We start from the raw sequence: 18,891 nt of genomic DNA on the forward strand, positions 1-18,891 counted from the left end.
GACATCCACATAGGCACTCAAAGTGTTGAATAAACGGGGATGTTCTAATAGTCAAAACACCAGCTCCATATGATCTGACGGGAAAAGGGAAAGGCTGGTCCTTGCTTGATGGAAGAGTGAATACTGGCGTTGGGAATCTTTTCCATATTTACATCTCTAAGGCACTCGCCACTAGAGGGAAGCTTCAGGGACTACTGCCCAGTCTCCACTCCAGTGCCATCCAACAGAAATAGGTGAGCCGCATGTGTTGTTTTAAATTTTCTAGTAGCCATATTAAAAAGGTAAAGACACAGGTGTAATTACTTTTAGTATTTTATTTTACCCAGTATATCCAAAGTATTGTCAGTTCAACATGTAATCAGCAGAAAAAAAATAATGTGATAGTTTACATTACTTTTTTATTTAAGTCTTTGAAATCCAGTATGTATTTTAGAGTTACAGCACAGGTCTAACCAACTTCAGAAATGTTAAGACCCCCACCCCCCACCCCAAGGCTAATATGTGAAATGGGAGAAAACTTTAAGTTCCTTCTAAAAGTCCTCTTTATTATTCTGGTTGTCTTGAATGCTATGGAAATTGCAACCTGACTTTTAGCAGGCCCCAGGCCATCTCCTTGCATGAGTCTAATCACTAGACCTTCCTTCTGAAAATTAAATCACTGGATCTTCTTTCTGAAAATTCAATCACTGCATCTGGAGCAATACATAGATTAGACCCCTCAGCTTTTCTCCTTAGATTATAACTGAACCAAACTGCTCCTGTCATTAGTTTTAATATTCACTACTCCTTTCCCCCATTTATCTTTTGGATATATTGATAGTCACAAAGCAGCTGCTAGCCCTGCCCTTGCACATTATACCCTATAATCTCCCCCATTTAACTAACTCTCCCCCTTATATCCTTTTCTAAATGGCGTTATCAGCCAAGGCTCCTAAATGGCATAACCTTTAAATGGTCACAAGTCACCTGGCTTGAAGGTGACTAATAGAAAAAGTTCAGCCCTCAGGACTGAGTCCAGTTTCAAAAGATTCTCTCCATATACCCCACTGATGAAGAGGGAAGCAGGAAAACATTCCCTCAGAAGCACAAATAAGCCCTGTGCAAGCAGCCCATTCTTAACCACATTCAAATCCTCCTTCTATTTTCCCACTGTGGATCAGAGGCGTGGCCAACTTAGACTCCTCTCCAATAACCCAGAAATAAAGATGGCGATACGACTGTGGGCTGAGGTTATTTTTTGAAATGTGTAGGGAGACTTTCTGCAAAACAGGGTTTGCAGTCAGACCTAGGTCCAAATCTCAATTCTGTATGTATCTTCAGGAAAATTATATAACCCCTCAGGTGCCTTAGTTTCCTCATTTGTAAATGAGAATTAAAATTTACCTCATGGAATCATACTAAAGATGAAGCAAGATACTGGAAGTAGAGCTTGTGCATATAGTAGGTGCTCCGGGAATGTTATCTCCCTCTCCTTCTCAGCCACCTGAACAAGTTTAACTAACACTTTACACAGCTAAATATGCACCAATCCCTTTTATTAAATACCTAGATGGTAAAATATTAAAATGTTGACGTGAATAACAGCTGGTATTGAATATTCAAATTCATAAGGGAACTCCTTAAGTTTTAAGATAACATCTGTACATTTAATCTGTGCCATGCAATAAAACAGCTCTTCCTCAAACAGCTTTTTTATAAAGTAAATACTTCTTTAGGAGAAGTTCAGAAGTTGCTTTTAAGAACATTAACTTAGAGCAAGTTCCCCTTTCACAGCAAATTAGACATTATTGAGCCCAAACTGCCCAAATCGGTATGGTTTCTCTCTCCTCACACTTTAATCAAGATGTTTCTCTTTACATAGGCAAAAACCACAGCTTAAATGAGACTCCTGCATTCCCAGTAAATGTATCTGGGCATTTGGTAGTTCAGAGAGAATTGGGTTTGACAACACCCAGAAACTCATGGGGCCATGTGCCTTCTCTCAGACTTCCACATTTGGGAGCAAGAAAGGGGAATTACTTTGTAGACTTCTTTCAAAATATTTTACAAAATACAAAATTTGTACCTTGTAAGTCACAATATAAAATCAGTACAGTATAAGTGTCCGAGTTTTTACTAGACTTTTAGCCCCTACTATTTTTAAAACAGAATAAAGCATTGCCAGTGAAAAATATTTTCTAGTCCTGTACTTTTGGAAAGCATTTAGGAGACACATTAACTTGATGGGCTAGAGACAGTGGTTATCCCACTAAGTGAAACTGTTTCTACTCTATATTCACATACATTTCAGGTTGAACTTTCTGAAATCCAAAATGCTTACACAAGCAACTTTTAGAAATATCTTAGTCAGGCAAAAGCGTACTTTTTCCTAATCCTGGATAAGTCAACTCTCCAAGAAACCTTCCAGAGCCTACAGGGCGAAAAGGACTCTCCTCCCATCCTCCTCATCCTGCCCAATCTAGTCCAGATGTCTAAGGGAACAGTGAATTTTGGCTTTACAAAATGAGTTCATCAGCATTAGACCCGATGAAAACAGAATCCAGACCAAGAAGTACATACAAAATCTTTCAGATCATGAGAAAAATTATTGGTAAGACATCTGTATGCAGAAACAGACATTTCAAGCCCTGCTGATAGGGAAGCAAAACTAGAAGAAAGTGCGCTGCTCCTTTTAAAAGTTGTCTCAAATTTAAGCTCATTCACGGGCAGTATCAATCCAACATGCAGTTTCATCACAAAATCATCTCATTAGTGTGCAAGTTTCCAAGCCTCAGGGTTTCATCATGCATCAGCATAGAAGGACAACCCCAGCATTTGGTGACAAAGACAGTGTCCCCTTTTGAAATAGAAAGTGGGAAGAATAAAAACAGATTGCCCGACCTCAAAAGTCTCCCCAATATGGCTTTCCCCAAGGCAAAAAGGGAACTGAATTTGATTTGTTTTCAAGGCATATGTTTGGAGAAATGGCACTTCCTCCAAGCGAGTGCTTACATGATTTATTGCTTATTAAAACAGTCTTTTGCTCACATGCTTGTGAAGATCAATAGAAATTACTTATTTCACCACAGATTAAATGAAAGTTCACAGTTATCATTCACAATCATGTCCTGTGATAAAAAATTAAAATTAGAAGGAAAGAAAACTAATCTGTGCATCTTTTAAATTTAGAGTTATTTCCCCCTATGGTAGAGTTCTGGGAACACTTACAATGAACCTGAAGGGAGTGAATGATTATACCCCAAAAGTTCCCTCTATTCACATATTAGCTGAAATTAAAGTACTTTAAAATTGAGGAATGGAACAAGAGCAATAAAAAATAGGATGTGGAAATCATAATTTGTTTTACTTTTAAAAAGATTTTAAAATGTGTAAGATAACCCATTTAATTAGAATTGAACAATAATGAAGCATGTCATTCTCTGTTAACAATTAGGATTTTAATTAGAAATTATTTCACTAATTGATCTTTTATTTCTCAAAGTGTTCAAGGATAAAATTTGGTGTCCTTTCATTTTTCACTCCAGGAGACAAAAATTAATAGTACTAAGTAGTTTGGATGAACAGGATATTACTAGGAGAATTCCAGTGAATCATCTCCTGTATGTTTTCCCATACATAAATTATATTCTCCAGGAGGCCAGCCTCTTAAGCAAACCAACCAATCAACGAACCAACCTGCATGCTTAATAGTCTCAACACAGATTAAAAACTGGTTCTCAATCACATTATTCACTCCTGTTCTGATGGAGTTGTAGTCCTTTACAAGTACTTAATTAGTTTTAATACAATATTAAACAAATTAGTGTTATAGTTCATTATGTGTACTCATTCTTTTACCTGCTATAAAAAGTATAATAAAGTATACATACAAAATATAAAAACATATAATACAAAGTATACATTTACATGCATCAGTCTCCATGTTGACAGGCATAACTTCTTTAGGAACTATTGCTGAGAGACTGGGATATTAAGAACAATTATATTTAATCTAATTTTTACTGCCTTAACACAACTAGTAACATTCTAAACATAAGTGTTCTGAAGGGCTTTCCAAATATATTTTAATGGCCTAATTCTTACTTGAGTAAGTTTCTGATTGCTTGAGACCTCAGAAGTGATGGTTATATTGACATAGGATGCATACATTTTCATTTTTTTCCTTTCATTATAAGTCAGTTCTAGTGGATACTCCTTTAGAAATTGGAACATTTTGAGTTTCGTGAAGAGCCTTGAGAGAGAGATTCTCAAAATTAAGGAACCTAGATAAACAAAGTTAAAATATTTACCACATTTTGTTTGGGCATACATTCATTTCATATTCCCATTAATATATGACTGCTACATTATTCTCATGAACAACAAAAAAGTAAAATACTTATTGTAATGAAATACCTGTGCAAATTGAGTCATTTGCCATTCTTATATTTTTTGAAGTACTATGCTTAGAAATACCGTATCCTCAGTAGCTGATTTGTATCCAAAGGAGGAACTTGGCTGGATATAATCATTGTTTGACAAATGGCATATGACCTTCTGTTTGGGGACTATCAAATTCCTCGAATTGGAAATGTTCATGACTACCCCTGGGATAAATCCAGCTGTCTGTTTTGGGTCCAGAACATGAGAAAAAAAGAAAAGGAAAAATGCAGCTGCCAAGAGACCACCACCAAACCACTATAATAGTCTGCTAGAAGAGGGCTGATCAGGCCTTTCTATTACTGCACAATGGGTCAGCCATCTGAGTTGGAATGCTGAATCATTGCAACTCCAAGACATCTGGATGTTTTTAACCTTCTCACATTGGATACAATCTAAGGAATATTTTTATATTTAGCTCATGTGTAATTTGCAAAGTTTGGTGACCGAAATTGGAAAAGTATTAGTAATTCCCAGTGGCTTTATAAATCGGTATTGGGCTGTCACCATTACCCAGATTTTTAAAAATGTAAATTTACTCACGAGCCTGGAAGCTCCTTAAGGGCAAGGGCCACTTATGTATTATTCATCTTTGTGCCACATCACCTAGAACCTAGCAGGTATTCAATAAATGTTCATTGAGGGGACGCCTGGGTGGCTCAGTCAGTGAAGCATCTGCCTTTGGCTCAGGTCGTGATCCCGGGGTCCTGGGATCGAGTCCCGCATTGGGCTTCCTACTCAGCGGGGAGCCTGCTTCTCCCTCTCCCTCTGACTCTGCCTCTCGCCCTACTTGTGCTCTCTCTGTCAAATAAATAAATTAAAATCTTTAAAAAAAAATGTTCACTGAGCTGAACTGACCTTGGCTGAGTATGTCAGATACATAGAAATGGCTACATTATAGGCAGGCTTGACACAAAGTTAATTCTGAAACTAAAAATGAACTGAAGATACATTGCCTTAGAGAAAACAGGCTCTCCCTGTATTCCTACTCTCAGGAATGTGGGTAGACCAGGTTTCCTTTAAGCATAAGACCTCAAGAGGCTGAGATGCTAGTTTAACCTCTTTGAATTGGCTTTCCTGCATGACCTAATGTTGAGACACTGACCAGGCTCCCAGTGTAGAGTGACACCCCTGACTAACACCATGACCTGAGGCCTCAGACCCAGGGGAAGGAGAAAACATACATATTTAGTCCACATCACCAAGGCAACAGTCACTATACCTCAGCATAGTAGGAAAAACAAGCACAGATGATGGTGTTAAATATTTTTAAAGTATTCCCTACACCCACTGTTAACAGTGGTTAGAAATAAGGATAAATTATTTCAGAAACCAGGCAATTAAAGGTTTTAACTTCTCTAATATGTGTGTGCTTTGTTTTTCATTGCTAACACTCCATAGGCAATCTTGGTCGATTAACATTAACTTAGTACCAAAACTAGAGGTTCAAAGTCTGGTTTTGACATCAGTGACTCAGATATTCTCTTTTTAAGAATGTAAGGTGATACAGGCCTCAAAGAGGGTGCCTCATCCCTCAAGTGGAGAGACATCTGAATTTGAAACTGGTAAGTCAGCATAAAATGAGACTGTTGAAGAAACCTACCCTGAAAGATGATTTATAAATGGGTCACTGATGAGACTACACTTTTATCCATCAGGAATAAATAGTAAAATATAACAATATACCAAGTTGTAGAATATAACTGTCATGACAAAGGAAAATATTCTACATAGAACTTAAAAAGAATATAGGAAGTAAAAATATCAGGGTTCCTCTACAGGCTAGGAAAGAAAGATTGTGGCAGACATAAGCATTCTAATTAATGATGAAGTAGGAAAAAATCTCTAAGCCTTACACCAGCCCAGATGAAATATTCCCCCAAATTTCAACCTTCCTTTACTCTTATTCATGTTCACCAAGAAACTTCCTGTTTACTGATTGTGTATCCTAAGCAGACTTACCACTATAAATGAACACATTCACATTCTAATGTGGGACTCCTCAAGTCTTACAAGTTTCATTAGTGGGAAATAGTTTCTCAGTCCGAAGGTCAGAGCCTGGATCAATAACCTTCACCCATGTTATATCTTGGGGGCCCAGCTGCAACAGCCAGTCAAATGGTCTCTCTCTTTTTACTATCCACCCTCACCTTTCTCACCACCTTCTAACTGTAACATGGGTCACCACAATCTTGTAAATGTCTGTATCCATCTGAAAAATAAAATCACATGTCATATATTTGTAAACAACCAAATGAAAATGAGACACTAGAACAGCAAGGTTATTAAGAAATACCTACTGTCACTATATAAATTCCCATTTAATTCTCGTTTAATTCCCAAAACAGCTTACTGTTCTTACTGAAATAGGTCCATGGCCTTCATATAACACTTATGATAGGAGATACATGTTCTTTGGGGGATACAGTGAGGACCCAAATCTGAAAGTTCTGAGCATCTGTGTAGCATGAGTTTACCCAGCTTCAGGACAGGGCACTAAATAAATTCAACCTGAATCTCATCAAGCCTATCTGTTTATGGGTTACGCAGGGGGCATAAAAACAAGTTAAACTACTTTACAGTGAAACTGACAAAATCCAGAATGGGGGAGAAAACTCTGTAAGACAAAACAACCAGATTTCTTCAATCATTAATTTAAAGGGGAAAAGACAAAGGGAGAACTTCTAACTTAAGGGACTTAAACAACCAACCACCAAATGCAATATATGGACCTTGTCTGGGACCAATTTCAAGCAAACCAATGGTTAAAGAATAAAAAAAGAGGAAATCAAGTTCACTTGTCACATATTTGAACCAGATATTTGATCATATTAAGAAACAGTTAAATTTTTTAGGTGTGATGATTTTTTTTAAAAACCCACTTATCTTTTAAAGATACATATTAAAGTATGGATAAAATGATATATCTGGGATTTGCTTCAAAATAACTGGGGAGTGGGGTGGGAAGGAGTAAATGAGATACAGATGAAGTGAGATTTGCCATGAATTGAAGCTGGGTGATGGATACAGAAAAGATCCATTATACTATTCCCCACATACTTTCATATATGTTTGGAATTTTCCATAATGAAAAGTTTAAAAACAACAACAAGCAAACAAACAAAAAACACACACAAAAGAGAAGGGGCATTTCCAGGGGGTAATGGGAGAAAATTCCCAGTCTAGCTTCCAGCCCCATTAAGTAGTCAGATTCTCTGGGGGTCAGCCATATACTATCAAGTTCATTTACCAAGTCCTGCCCTTCATTTTACATCATTAGCCTAAGAAAGGACACCAAGTTGTCTGAGTTTGAGTACTTACCAGATACCTCTTAATGTCCAAGTTTGCTACCCAATTTTAACTTGACTTTAAGAGAAATTAAAATAATGTTTGAAGCCAACAGAATTTTAGCATCTGTTGAATTTATTCAGCATAACCACAGAGGTATTGTCTTCATGCTCTCACACACAGACACAAACACAGATACAGCACAATATCCATATTTAGCCAAGTGCATTCCTTCCGAGGCTCATTTATATGTCTTCATATGCCACAGCCCATCATTTAAATAATGGATATTTTCAATGCCAATTCCTTTGTTGACTTTCTCACTGTAGAAGGGAAAAAGCATATAAACATATTGTTATGAATTTTTATAGGCTTACTTATGGTAAATATAATTCAAAGTGCATTGCTATTTTGCAATTATTGAGCCACATGTAGGGAATTTATTTATATTACATTAACATTATTGACTACATTAAACTACATTACTCTGCTGCAGTTCCTGTCTTAAAGTGATTCTAGTGATCTAACTAGTCTATAGAAACAAAGTAATGATGTCACCATACCAGGAGAACATCAAAGTGTCACACTTAACCGTGAAACAAAATTAACAGGAATAATTTGGTAATCAAATGAGTTCCAAAGTTTTTCAGTATATTGACTATATTTTGGTAATATATCGTTAATATTTCCTTAATATTCTATACCACCAGGTCAAAACAGAAGATAAACACTGTGTGGTACTGAACTATGTCACTGTTTTAAAAACTAACAGCAGGGTGCCTGGGTGGCTCAGTTAAGCGGCCGACTCTTGATTTTGGCTCAAGTCATGATCTCAGGGTCCTGGGACTGAGCCCCATGTCGGGCTCCGTGCTCAGTGAGAAGTCTGCTCAAGGATTCTCTCCCTCCCTCTCTCTCTCTGTCCCTCCCCTTGCTCTTTCTCTCTCTCTCTCTAAAAAAGAAAGAAATCTTTTTTAAAAATTAAAAAATTTAAAAAAACTAACAGCAAAACATCTTTCCTCCCACCCAATTTAAATCATACTAAATAAGAAGTTCCTAAAATACCACATACATACATATAAAACAGCTGTGTTGGCACACAGTTCTTTTCAGAGTGCTTAAGAAAGAATGCAATCCCAGAGGCAAAATAGGTTTCAATGGCTTCCTAAGAGTTAGGAAAAATCAGAAATGAGGCTTCTGTGCTTAAATATTTGTAGGATGTGGTATGAATGAGAGCAAATTTCACCTGTAATTCTGATGCTTTCTGAGTAGGTGACCCATACCTCAAAAGCTTAGGGGGACTAACATGAGACTTACATATCTTCTGCAGACATCTTCATGACTCCGACACACAGAGCATGCTGTTTTCCTTCTGCCATGATTGCCTGAAAACACACAGCTAAGAAAACTATTTATCTATCAAAATGCCTTAGAGAGGGGGGTTCAATGATCACATTACTAGTGAAGCCATTTTCAACCCATCTTGTATCCTCACCCAGACCATCAACACTCCTTGAGGACAGGGACCTAGCAGAGTCTGTAGGCACATTGTAAATATTCAATAAATGCTAAATGAATGAATCTAATTATCATTCTTGGTTTTTAAGTTAAGTGCTAATACTGGGGCGCCTGGGTGGCTCAGTCGTTAAGCGTCTGTCTTCGGCTCAGGTCATGATCCCAGTGGGATCGAGCCCCGCATCGGGCTCCCTGCTCCGTGGGAAGCCTGCTTCTCCCTCTCCCACTCCCCTGCTTGTGTTCCCTCTCTCGCTGTCTCTCTCTCTGTCAAATAAATAAAATCTTTTTTAGAAAAGTTAAATGCTAATACTATAACCCAATGCCAGCAAAAGCAGTAAGTCATGCGAAAAAGGAGATAAAATTTCTTGCATGTATTAAAAACTGTGAAATAAATACATATGAATTGTTCTAATGTTTTAATCACTGAATGGTGGTTTTATGTAATAGACACATTAAAATAATAATTATACCCCAATCTATCTTTAAGAACTCAGTGTAAGTTTCAACCTTTCTAGAACAACCAAAATGTTCTTGGTTATCACTTGAAGCATTCAGAATGTTAAACATTGTGAGGCACCTGGGTGGCTCAGTCGGTTAAACGTCTGCCTTCGGCTCAGGGTCCTGGGATCAAGCCCTGCATGGGGCTCTCTGCTCAGTGTGGAATCTGCTTCTTCCTCTGCCTCTACCCCCACTTATGCTCTCTCACGCACGCTCTCTCTCTCTCAAATAAATAAAATCTTAAAAAAAATAAAATGTTAAACATTGCAGTACATATTTTACAAAAAGTTCAAGGGTACACAGTATCTCTCTGCACTAGTTTTGCAACTGTCTAAAAGTCTATAAATTTCAAAATAAAAATTATTTAAAAAGCAAAGGCTAGGTACTAGGAAAATTTTCCATTTAAGAGAAACTCCAGAACTATTAACCTACAACACTTAGAAAAATCATAAACATAAAAAAAACCCTGTCCTTACAGAATACTATTCTCCATCTTCTCCATCGTACTTTCAGTTCATACATTCAATCTGATGTTCCAAAAATATTTGAGCACTTATTATGTGACCAGTATCTATGTCAATAGAAGCTGTTCCTAAGATATAAACCGACACTTTATACTACCCCTTAAATATAACCGCCACAACAGAGAATACTGTCCTTTCGAGTACAGGACACACTCTTTTTTTTTTTTTAAGTTTTTTTTTTTTTTTTTTTGCGAGAGAGAGAGAATGAGAGACAGAGAGCATGAGAGGGAGGAGGGTCAGAGGGACTCGATCCCGGGAGTCCAGGATCATGACCTGAGCCGAAGGCAGTCACCCAACCAACTGAGCCACCCAGGCGCCCACGGGACACACTCTTAAACCCACTCCAATGGCCTTTCCACTCCACAGTGATTTCCCTCTTCCTACCAAGTATTTTCTCAACCTGAAGCAAATGGCCACTTTATCTATGACAAAAGGAAAGATATCCTCCTGTCCAGATAGTTGACAAAAACCTAGTTAACCTAGAATATAGCAAACCACTGCTGTAGAAATGAAAATAATGCACAATTATTCAGCCACATCATGAGTTTTAAGGACTACCTGAAAAACATTTCTCTTGGAGAAAATATGTTCTGAGGCCCAAAGAGCCAACTTGAAAATGAACTTTAAAATTAAAGTTGGGAATTGTCCATATTTCCCACTACCCACTTCTAATACTCTACCTGGTACCTAAGCTCTTTTCCCTTTTGAGTGCTTTTACTTCAGTGTAGATGGGTAAGCCAATGGTAAAAGTAGCAAGCTGATGTCCAAAGAAGTGATTCAATCATATCATACATATCCTCTCCATTTATAATCAAGTTTTATTATTATTTTCTTTAAAGATTTTATTTATTTATTTGAGAGAGTGTGAGCAAGAGAGAAAGCACAAGCCGGGTTGGGGGGGAGAGGCAGAGGGAGAAGCAGACTCCCCACTGAGCAGGGAGCCCGATGTGGGGCTTGATCCCGGGATCGTGACCCGAGCCGAAGGCAGACGCTTAACCAACTGAGCCACCCAGGCACCCCAATAATCCAGTTTTATACTGTGTCCTGAGTCTGATAACACTGGGCCATAACTGGGCTGAAATGCAGCTGGGACTCTTTTATTACTTGTTCCCATTTAACTTCTAAGATGGGACAAAATTTAGTCTCAAGAAATGATGTTATTTCCCACATTTTGAAATGTAACCAGAAAGGTATGAGAAAACAGTAACAGTAACCTCCAAAAAGTACATCTAACCTTCTCTTGGACAAAGATCTTTTAGTAATGACAAAAATACTGTGAATACATTTTTCCACAGTTACAGCCTGGGAAGGATACAACAATCGTATCTACCGCAGCAGGGTAAAGTTTAGCTCCAGGAGAAGTTAAACCTGGACACATGATATTTGCTCCACTGAGTACGAATTTGATGGCTCCTTTATCAACTTGCTGGTGTGGCAGGATAAAAGGATCTAGAAGAAAAGAAATACATTACATAAATTAATGAGACTAATGACTCAATAGAAAATGGCAAAGGACGTGAACAAATATTTCCCCAAATTACAGGGGCGCCTGGGTGGCTCAGTTGATTAAGTGTCTGCCTTTGGCTCAGGTCATGATCCTGGGGTCCCCGGATCGAGCCCTGCATTGGGCTCTCTGCTCAGCGGGGAGTCTGCTTCTACCTCTCTCTCTCCCTCTGTGCTCTCTCTCAAATAAATAAATAAAATCTTTAAAAAAAATTTTTCCCCAAATTACAGTATTCTGACAGATGCAAAATGAAACTGAAACACCATCCTTCACTTATCAAATTGGTAAATGTTTTTTAAAGATTTTATTTATTTGTCAGACAGAGAGAGAGAGGCTGAGCACAAGCAGGGGGAGCGGCAGGCAGAGGGAGAAGCAGGCTCCCTTCTGAGCAAGGAGCCCGATGCAAGACTCGAACCTAGGACCCTGGGATCATGACCTGAGCCAAAGGCAGATGTTTAACTGACTGATCCATCCAGGTGTCCCCACATTGGTAAATATTTTCAACAGAAGTAATTCCCAGTGCTAATGTAGGAAAACTGGCATTCTTATATACTGCTAGAAGGCTTATAATTGGGTATAATCTTTCTTTAGGACTACTTGGCAACATGTATCAACAGTCTTGAAAAGGTTCAAACTCCTTGACTCAGTAATTCTATTTCTAGGACTTTATCCTATGAAAAAATTAGAGATATATAACATATTTAGGTAGAAATATATTCATTGCAGTACTACTCTTTATAATAGAAATAAATTGGAATCAACCTAAATGTCCAACAATAAAGAGATAAATGACTTAAGGTATGTCTATAATATACATAAAATAGAACCATATTTTTGGAGACTATGTAATACCCTGGTAAATGTTCATAATATAATGTTAAGAGAAAAAAAACAATAAAAAAAAAAACCACCAAAGAGATCAGTGGGTGCTAGGGGTTGAGGGGAAGGGGAGGGGGAGGAGGAAGGGACAAAGAGGTGGAGCAGAAGATTTTTTCAGGGCAGTGGAACTATTTTATGATACTATGATAGTACATAGTGATACTGTAACAGTGGATACATAACATTATGCATTTGGCAAAACCCACAGAATGTACAATGCAAAGAATGAACCCTAATGTAAACTATAGACTTTGGTTAATAATAATGAATGAACGTTGGTTCATGAATCATAACAAATGCATTACATCAATATAAGATGTTAATAACAAGGGAAGGGGGGAAGGAAGTATATGGGAACTCTGTACTTTCTGCCCCATTTTTCTGTAAACCTACAACTGTCCTAAAAAAGAAACTCTATTAATTAAAAACTATTTAATGGAGAGCCCAATTTAAAAAGGAAAAAATACACGCATTTATACACACACACATCATAGGAAATAATTTGATGAAAATACGCCAATAAGGGCACCTGGGTGGCTCAGTTGGTTAAGCTTCCGCCTTCAGCTCAGGTCATGATCCCAGGGTCCTGGGATCAAGCCCTGCATCAGGCTCCCTGCTCAGCGAGGAGTCAGCTTCTCCCTCTGCCCCTCCCCCTGCTTGTGTTCTCTCTCTCTCTCTCTTAAAGAAAGAAAAAGAAAGAAAGAAAGAAAGAAAGAAAGAAAGAAAGAAAGAAAGAAAGAAAGAAAGACACCGATATACTAACCATGGTTATCTCTAGGTCATGGAAATACAGATGATTTCATTTCTCTATTTTCCAACTCTCTAGAATGAACATAAATTCCTTTTGTAATCTCAAAAAATTTATTTTTGTGTGTGTATGTGTGTCTACTAATAGTTCATAATTTAAGAAGTAAAGGATCCCTGAAGGATTCAAAACTTTTTAGACCTCTCAGGGCTTTCTGGGAATAATAATAACTGGTAAAATTTATCCACTTCAATGTCTTACCACTAGCCCTCCCACTAATCAGAGAACAAGTAAGTCTTCTTCCTACCAAGACTACAAATTAAACATGGCTCCAAATTTAAACATCTTACTGAAAAAAAGGAACCTGAATGAATGCATTTATACATAATTTGTTTTCTAGTTCTCCATCCTCATTAATACCTGCCCTTTAATAATAATGATGATGATGACAGTAATACATAATAGTAGTGGACATTTTTTGAACAATTAGTACATCATTACAATGGCTGTCATATATTGAGCCATTGCTGTGTTCTGAGCATTGTGTTAGATGCATCATATACACAGTCTCATTTAATCCTCACAACCCTGGGAGATAATACAATATATCCTTTTTATTAAAGATTTTATTTATTTATTTCCTTATTTATTTGAGAGAGAGAACGCAAGCGCGCACAGGGGAGGAGGAGAAGGAAAGAGAGAGGATTCCAAGGAGACTCAGAGCTAAGCACAGAGACTGACGCAGGGACAATATATCCATTTTTAAAGATAAGGCAATAGGGGCGCCTGGGTGGCTCAGTCGGTTAAGTGTCTGCCTTCGGCTCAGGTTGTGATCTCAGGGTCCTGGGATTGAGTCCCGCATTGGGCTCCCTGCTCAGCGGTGAGTCTGCTTCTCCCTCTGCCTGCCACTTCCCCCTGCTTGCGCGCTCATGCGCTCTCTTTCTCTGACAAATAAATAAAATCTTTTAAAAAAATAAAGATAAGGCAATAAAGCTTAAGCAAGTTAAGTGACTTGACCTGTTTAAATGGCTTGGCAAAAATGACCTGCAGTGGGAACTGAACCCAGGTGTACCTAACTCCAAGTATGGTTTTAACCACTATATTACCCTGCTTCTTGCACATCAATAACTTTAGGATGTCCAAAAGGCTGGTTCCTGGCAAAATATTATCAAATAGGAACATTTTTCTCTTCCAACTTATTATGCAAAGGCTTAACATACAGGAAAACCATAAGAATAGTTCAATGAACACTTGGACACCATCCACTTAGATTGAACAACTGTTCCTTAACCCTTTGCTCTACCCGCTTTGTCTCTATCTATGCACACACATTTTGTCCTCCACCATTTGAAATTTCAGATGTAGTGCTTCACTATAAATAAGTACATATCACCTAAAAATAAAGTCATTCTCCTACATAACCACAATACTATTATCATACTAAGAACTTAACAATAGTTCCACAATATTGTCTTATACCCAAACCATATTCAAATTTCCCCCCAAGAGTCTAAGAAAGTGTTTTATAACTTTTGAGGCAGGGGAGGAGGGCTTGAATTTTGTTTTTCAAACCAGGATCCAATCTAGATTCATGCAATACATCTGAATATTTTGTCTTTGTCCTCTTTTAGTTAAGTAGGAATTAATGTCATCAAAACGTCCTAATGTCACCAAAATATTTTCATTTTAAACTTTTCCCATTGCATCAGGACTTAGTTTCTCTCCCTTGTACTTTTTTAACCTGAGGAAATCAATACTTAATCAAGTAATTGTAAATAATCCTTTCTAAATATTAAAATGCTTCACCTCTTTTAAGACTTGCCTTACTGCTCCGGACCTCCACTCCACCAGGTAACTCAAAATTGATCTCTTCTTACCAAAAACCAAACTCATTAAGTTACCACTACCATCTACAGAGCCCTCCAGGTGCTCCCTTCCTTTCTGCCTCTTAGCTAGAATGCCAGAAATACACTGGTTTGAAAAGCAGAAATTTTAACTTCACAGTTGAAAACCTCTTGTGCATGGGGATTGTATCTCCTTTGGATTTTCTTTTGTAACGTACTCGATCTAACAATATACAAATATAAGTATGTAATAAACATTATTTCATTTTATGACACCTGACCTTGGCACTCAACTAACAATAATGGGACTCCCACAATTAGCCAATGCTTTCCCTTATATAGAGTTATCTCCATGAGGCAAATCTAGATACAAATTTAAAAGAAGGAAGTGCTCACAGCACTTATCACAGTTTGTGAATATATATCCGTGAAATTATCTAATTGTTGTCTATTCTTCCAACTAGACTGTTAGCTTCATAGGGACAGGAACAATGTCTGCCTTTGCTTCCCATCATATTCTCAAGTAGCTAGCTCAGTGCCTGACACATGGTAAGTTCAATAAATATTTGCTGAATGAATGAATGAATGTTCTTTCTTGGCCTTTCTGGAATGCATAATAAGAAAATTTGCATTTTTCAGATTTACCACAGGATGGGGATTCATTTTAGTTTTATATTCCATATCACCTAGTATTAATAAATAAGTTAACTACCAGAAGTCACTTTCAACTCCTTTTATATCTTTCCATATCCCCAAATACATATTTTCTAACAAGACTTACATTTGTGAAGTAACCTTAGGGTTGGATAAAAAGGCCCTTCTCTTTGTCTAAAAAATAGTAATTCTCCATTTACTGTAAGGATTTCTATATGTTCATGGCTGTAAGACAAATGTCACAAAGTACCAAGTTAGATATCTTCCTTCAAAAATGAATATGCCAAACATCCTTTAAATAACAAAAAATATGAAACATATATATACAAAGATACAGTAACCTCTGTTTAACTTCATTAAATATCCAGGCAAAAAAGCATTGTTTAAATTGTTTCACCTACCATTCCAGTCCAGTAGAGAAAAAAAAGACGATTATGACCTACTACAATTTTATTTCACATTTTATTATTTTAATTTCATTGTTAGATAATTCAATAAAACAAATATCTACAGTACAAACTGAAATAAATTAAATTCAAGTCTGAATAAAAACACTTAACTCTTTAATAAAACAATCAGTACACAAAGTCACATTTTTCAGGAACATAGAGAAACACTTGAAAATACAAATATTGATGTTTTAGAGTTATTCTATTTATCTAATCCTATAATTAATCTACCAATGGTTAATGTGAAAATAATTCCATTTATTATGAGTGCAATCTAATCATACAATATTCAGCTACTCTGAGCTCTATATAGAGAAAAATAAAGACTTACCATCGCACTATTTTGACAGGATCTTTCTTAGGCATGATTTGATTAAGCCATGGCTCAATACCTGGGAATTGTTCTATCAATTGGTTCTTAATACCCTTTATAACTGAGGTTTTCAACTGGATGCAGTTGGACACATTTTCTTTTTCATCAAATCTGTCAAATGATTTTTGCAAGAAAAAAGGTATTTCTAAGCAGACATATCAAAATAGCTAAAGGTATTGTTTTAATTAGTCATCTATTCCCAAGTATTTAGATGTCTAAAATAATTATGAAATAAATTGTTTTTTAAAATACCATTTCCCTTTAATTCTGTCCAGCACAAAACCAGTGCCTTAATACAATATTAAACTGTCATGTATACACAATGGGGGGGGGGCGGGGAGGGGTAGAATATGAGGCATATTTCACATTATAATCTGTAATCAGCTACACAAACGTCTTTCCTGGAAAACCCTACTCAATTCTACCTAGGAAGAAACAGATTCCCACCTCTAACAAAACCCGTGTGAAAAAACAGAGTAAAACAAAACAAAACAAAAAACCCTCAGGCGCTGAGACACAAAAGACCAACCCAAATATAACACAGAAAACTGACCCCTGCTAGGCTATGTAATCTGCTGAGATTTTTTTTAAAGTGATGATGACGATGATTTCTAAGATCTCTATTTATTTTTGTTCAAAATGTCATGCACAAAACCCACCTTCCTTTGCCCATGTTCCCCCTTTGCTTTTTGCGTCTATCAAGTCTGGAAGGTAAACCCACTAGGTGGGTTCCCAAAGAATTTTTGTCTTCCTTACACTGAATAGCCTATGGGGCAATCACGCTATTTTCAAGACAAGGTTAATCTGGCAGCTAGGCAATAGGCATGACAGGCCGCTTGCTTCCTGTCACCCAGACTCCTTCACTGCCATGACCCAGGAAGTCAAGCCTTCCCTTATTCAGTTCATAACTAATAAACATATGGCAGTGAGTGCAGGGCTCTCCTCTCAGCTAAAGAGGATATACCCTTAAATCACGGTGCAAGATTGTGATTGGTAGAACCCTAGGAACAGGGATAGGATTGGGAGAGGGGGCAAAAGAGAAAGAGGGGTAAGGAAAAAGAAAATGAGGGTGGGAGGATCAAAACCCGACTGAAGATTAGGGATGGAAAGGCTACAGTGTTGCAAGTTGCGAGTGAGAGCATAGTACTATAGAAGACCTTGGGGAGTAAGGATGGCAGGGGCGGGGGAGAGAGAAAGAGGATCTTTGCTCTCGCCCTCTTCCCCACCCCCACCCCCACCACGTTTGTGAGCAGCCGATGGAGGCCACAGCATGTCCTTACTTCTTGAACATGATCCAAGGTGAAGGGGGCGACGATAGGGAAGGGCCCGGAATGGGAAAAAAATTGAATTAGCAAGGGTCCGGCAGATCCTCTTAACACGAGGAAGGCCGGCACTGACAGTCGGAGCTGTTGTCGTTATCCGGAAAGGGAGACAGCCAGCCGCACTTTACGGTTCTCAATGAAATTTGACTACTTCCGCTCCTCTGAACACGTCGGCGCTTTTGCCGGCCCTTTTTGGGCTACCGATTCCCCCTCCAGAGAGGAGACTTGGAAGGGCGGGACTAGAGAAGGAAGAAGAGATAGATAGAGCAATCATTCTAGCTGCAGGAAGAGAAGAATGAAGGGGGTGGGGTAATTAATCAAGGCAGCATTTATGGCAGTTGCGTCAGTTACGGGTTCCTCAAAGGGTCAAGATTATTCCGTGTTTGGTTGCTACCTGCTTATTAACCTGAGCAATTTTTTGGTGGGAACGGTTTTTGTTCCCTGACACAACCGAGTGGATCGGTGCTTACCGACCACCGTGAACCCAGGCAAGCCTCATGGCATCTTGTTAATGTATTCCTGGGCTTGCCAGGTTTAGCAAGCAAAAATACAGGATATCCAGTTAACTTTGAATTTCAGATAAACAATGAATATATATATTTTTAGTATGACTACATCTCATGCAATATTTGGGACATACTTATATTTTTTAAATTTCCTTGTTATCTGAATGTAATTGGGCATCCGGTATTTTGATCTGACAACCACATTCACCAGCCACAGTGAGGTGCCCCCATAGAATTATTCACTAGGTTGCTGTCCCCTGCCTCACCATACCTACGAGTTGGTCTATAACTCAAGGGAGCTAATTTCCCTGACGATAGAATGGCCTCTAGGCAAGCTATACAAGACTAATCTGATTGAAGAGATAACAGTTAAA

At 37.9% G+C, this 18,891-nt stretch overlaps 1 protein-coding gene across 3 annotated transcripts; it reads right to left on the reverse strand.

The window, feature by feature from the left end:
• Positions 1-7,821: 7,821 nt before the first annotated feature.
• Positions 7,822-18,248, reverse strand: MCTS1 (MCTS1 re-initiation and release factor). Of its 3 annotated transcripts, none has more exons than XM_078064408.1 (6): positions 17,970-18,248; positions 16,648-16,800; positions 15,995-16,092; positions 11,557-11,690; positions 9,022-9,089; positions 7,822-8,030 (listed from the first exon to the last, which is right to left on the reverse strand). In XM_078064408.1, exons 1-6 carry the CDS (start codon positions 17,978-17,980, stop codon positions 7,949-7,951), a joined length of 546 nt encoding a protein of 181 aa, XP_077920534.1. In that variant the 5' UTR covers positions 17,981-18,248; the 3' UTR covers positions 7,822-7,948. The 3 variants fall into 3 exon arrangements, with proteins under 3 accessions (XP_077920534.1, XP_077920533.1, XP_077920536.1); XM_078064407.1 differs by lacking the exon at positions 17,970-18,248 and adding an exon at positions 17,349-17,585; XM_078064410.1 differs by lacking the exons at positions 9,022-9,089; positions 17,970-18,248 and adding an exon at positions 17,349-17,596 and having other exon boundaries at positions 11,476-11,690.
• Positions 18,249-18,891: the final 643 nt, after the last annotated feature.

The sequence above is a fragment of the Halichoerus grypus genome, chromosome X (assembly GCF_964656455.1).
Source record: "Halichoerus grypus chromosome X, mHalGry1.hap1.1, whole genome shotgun sequence".
Classification (NCBI taxonomy): Eukaryota; Metazoa; Chordata; class Mammalia; order Carnivora; family Phocidae; genus Halichoerus; species Halichoerus grypus.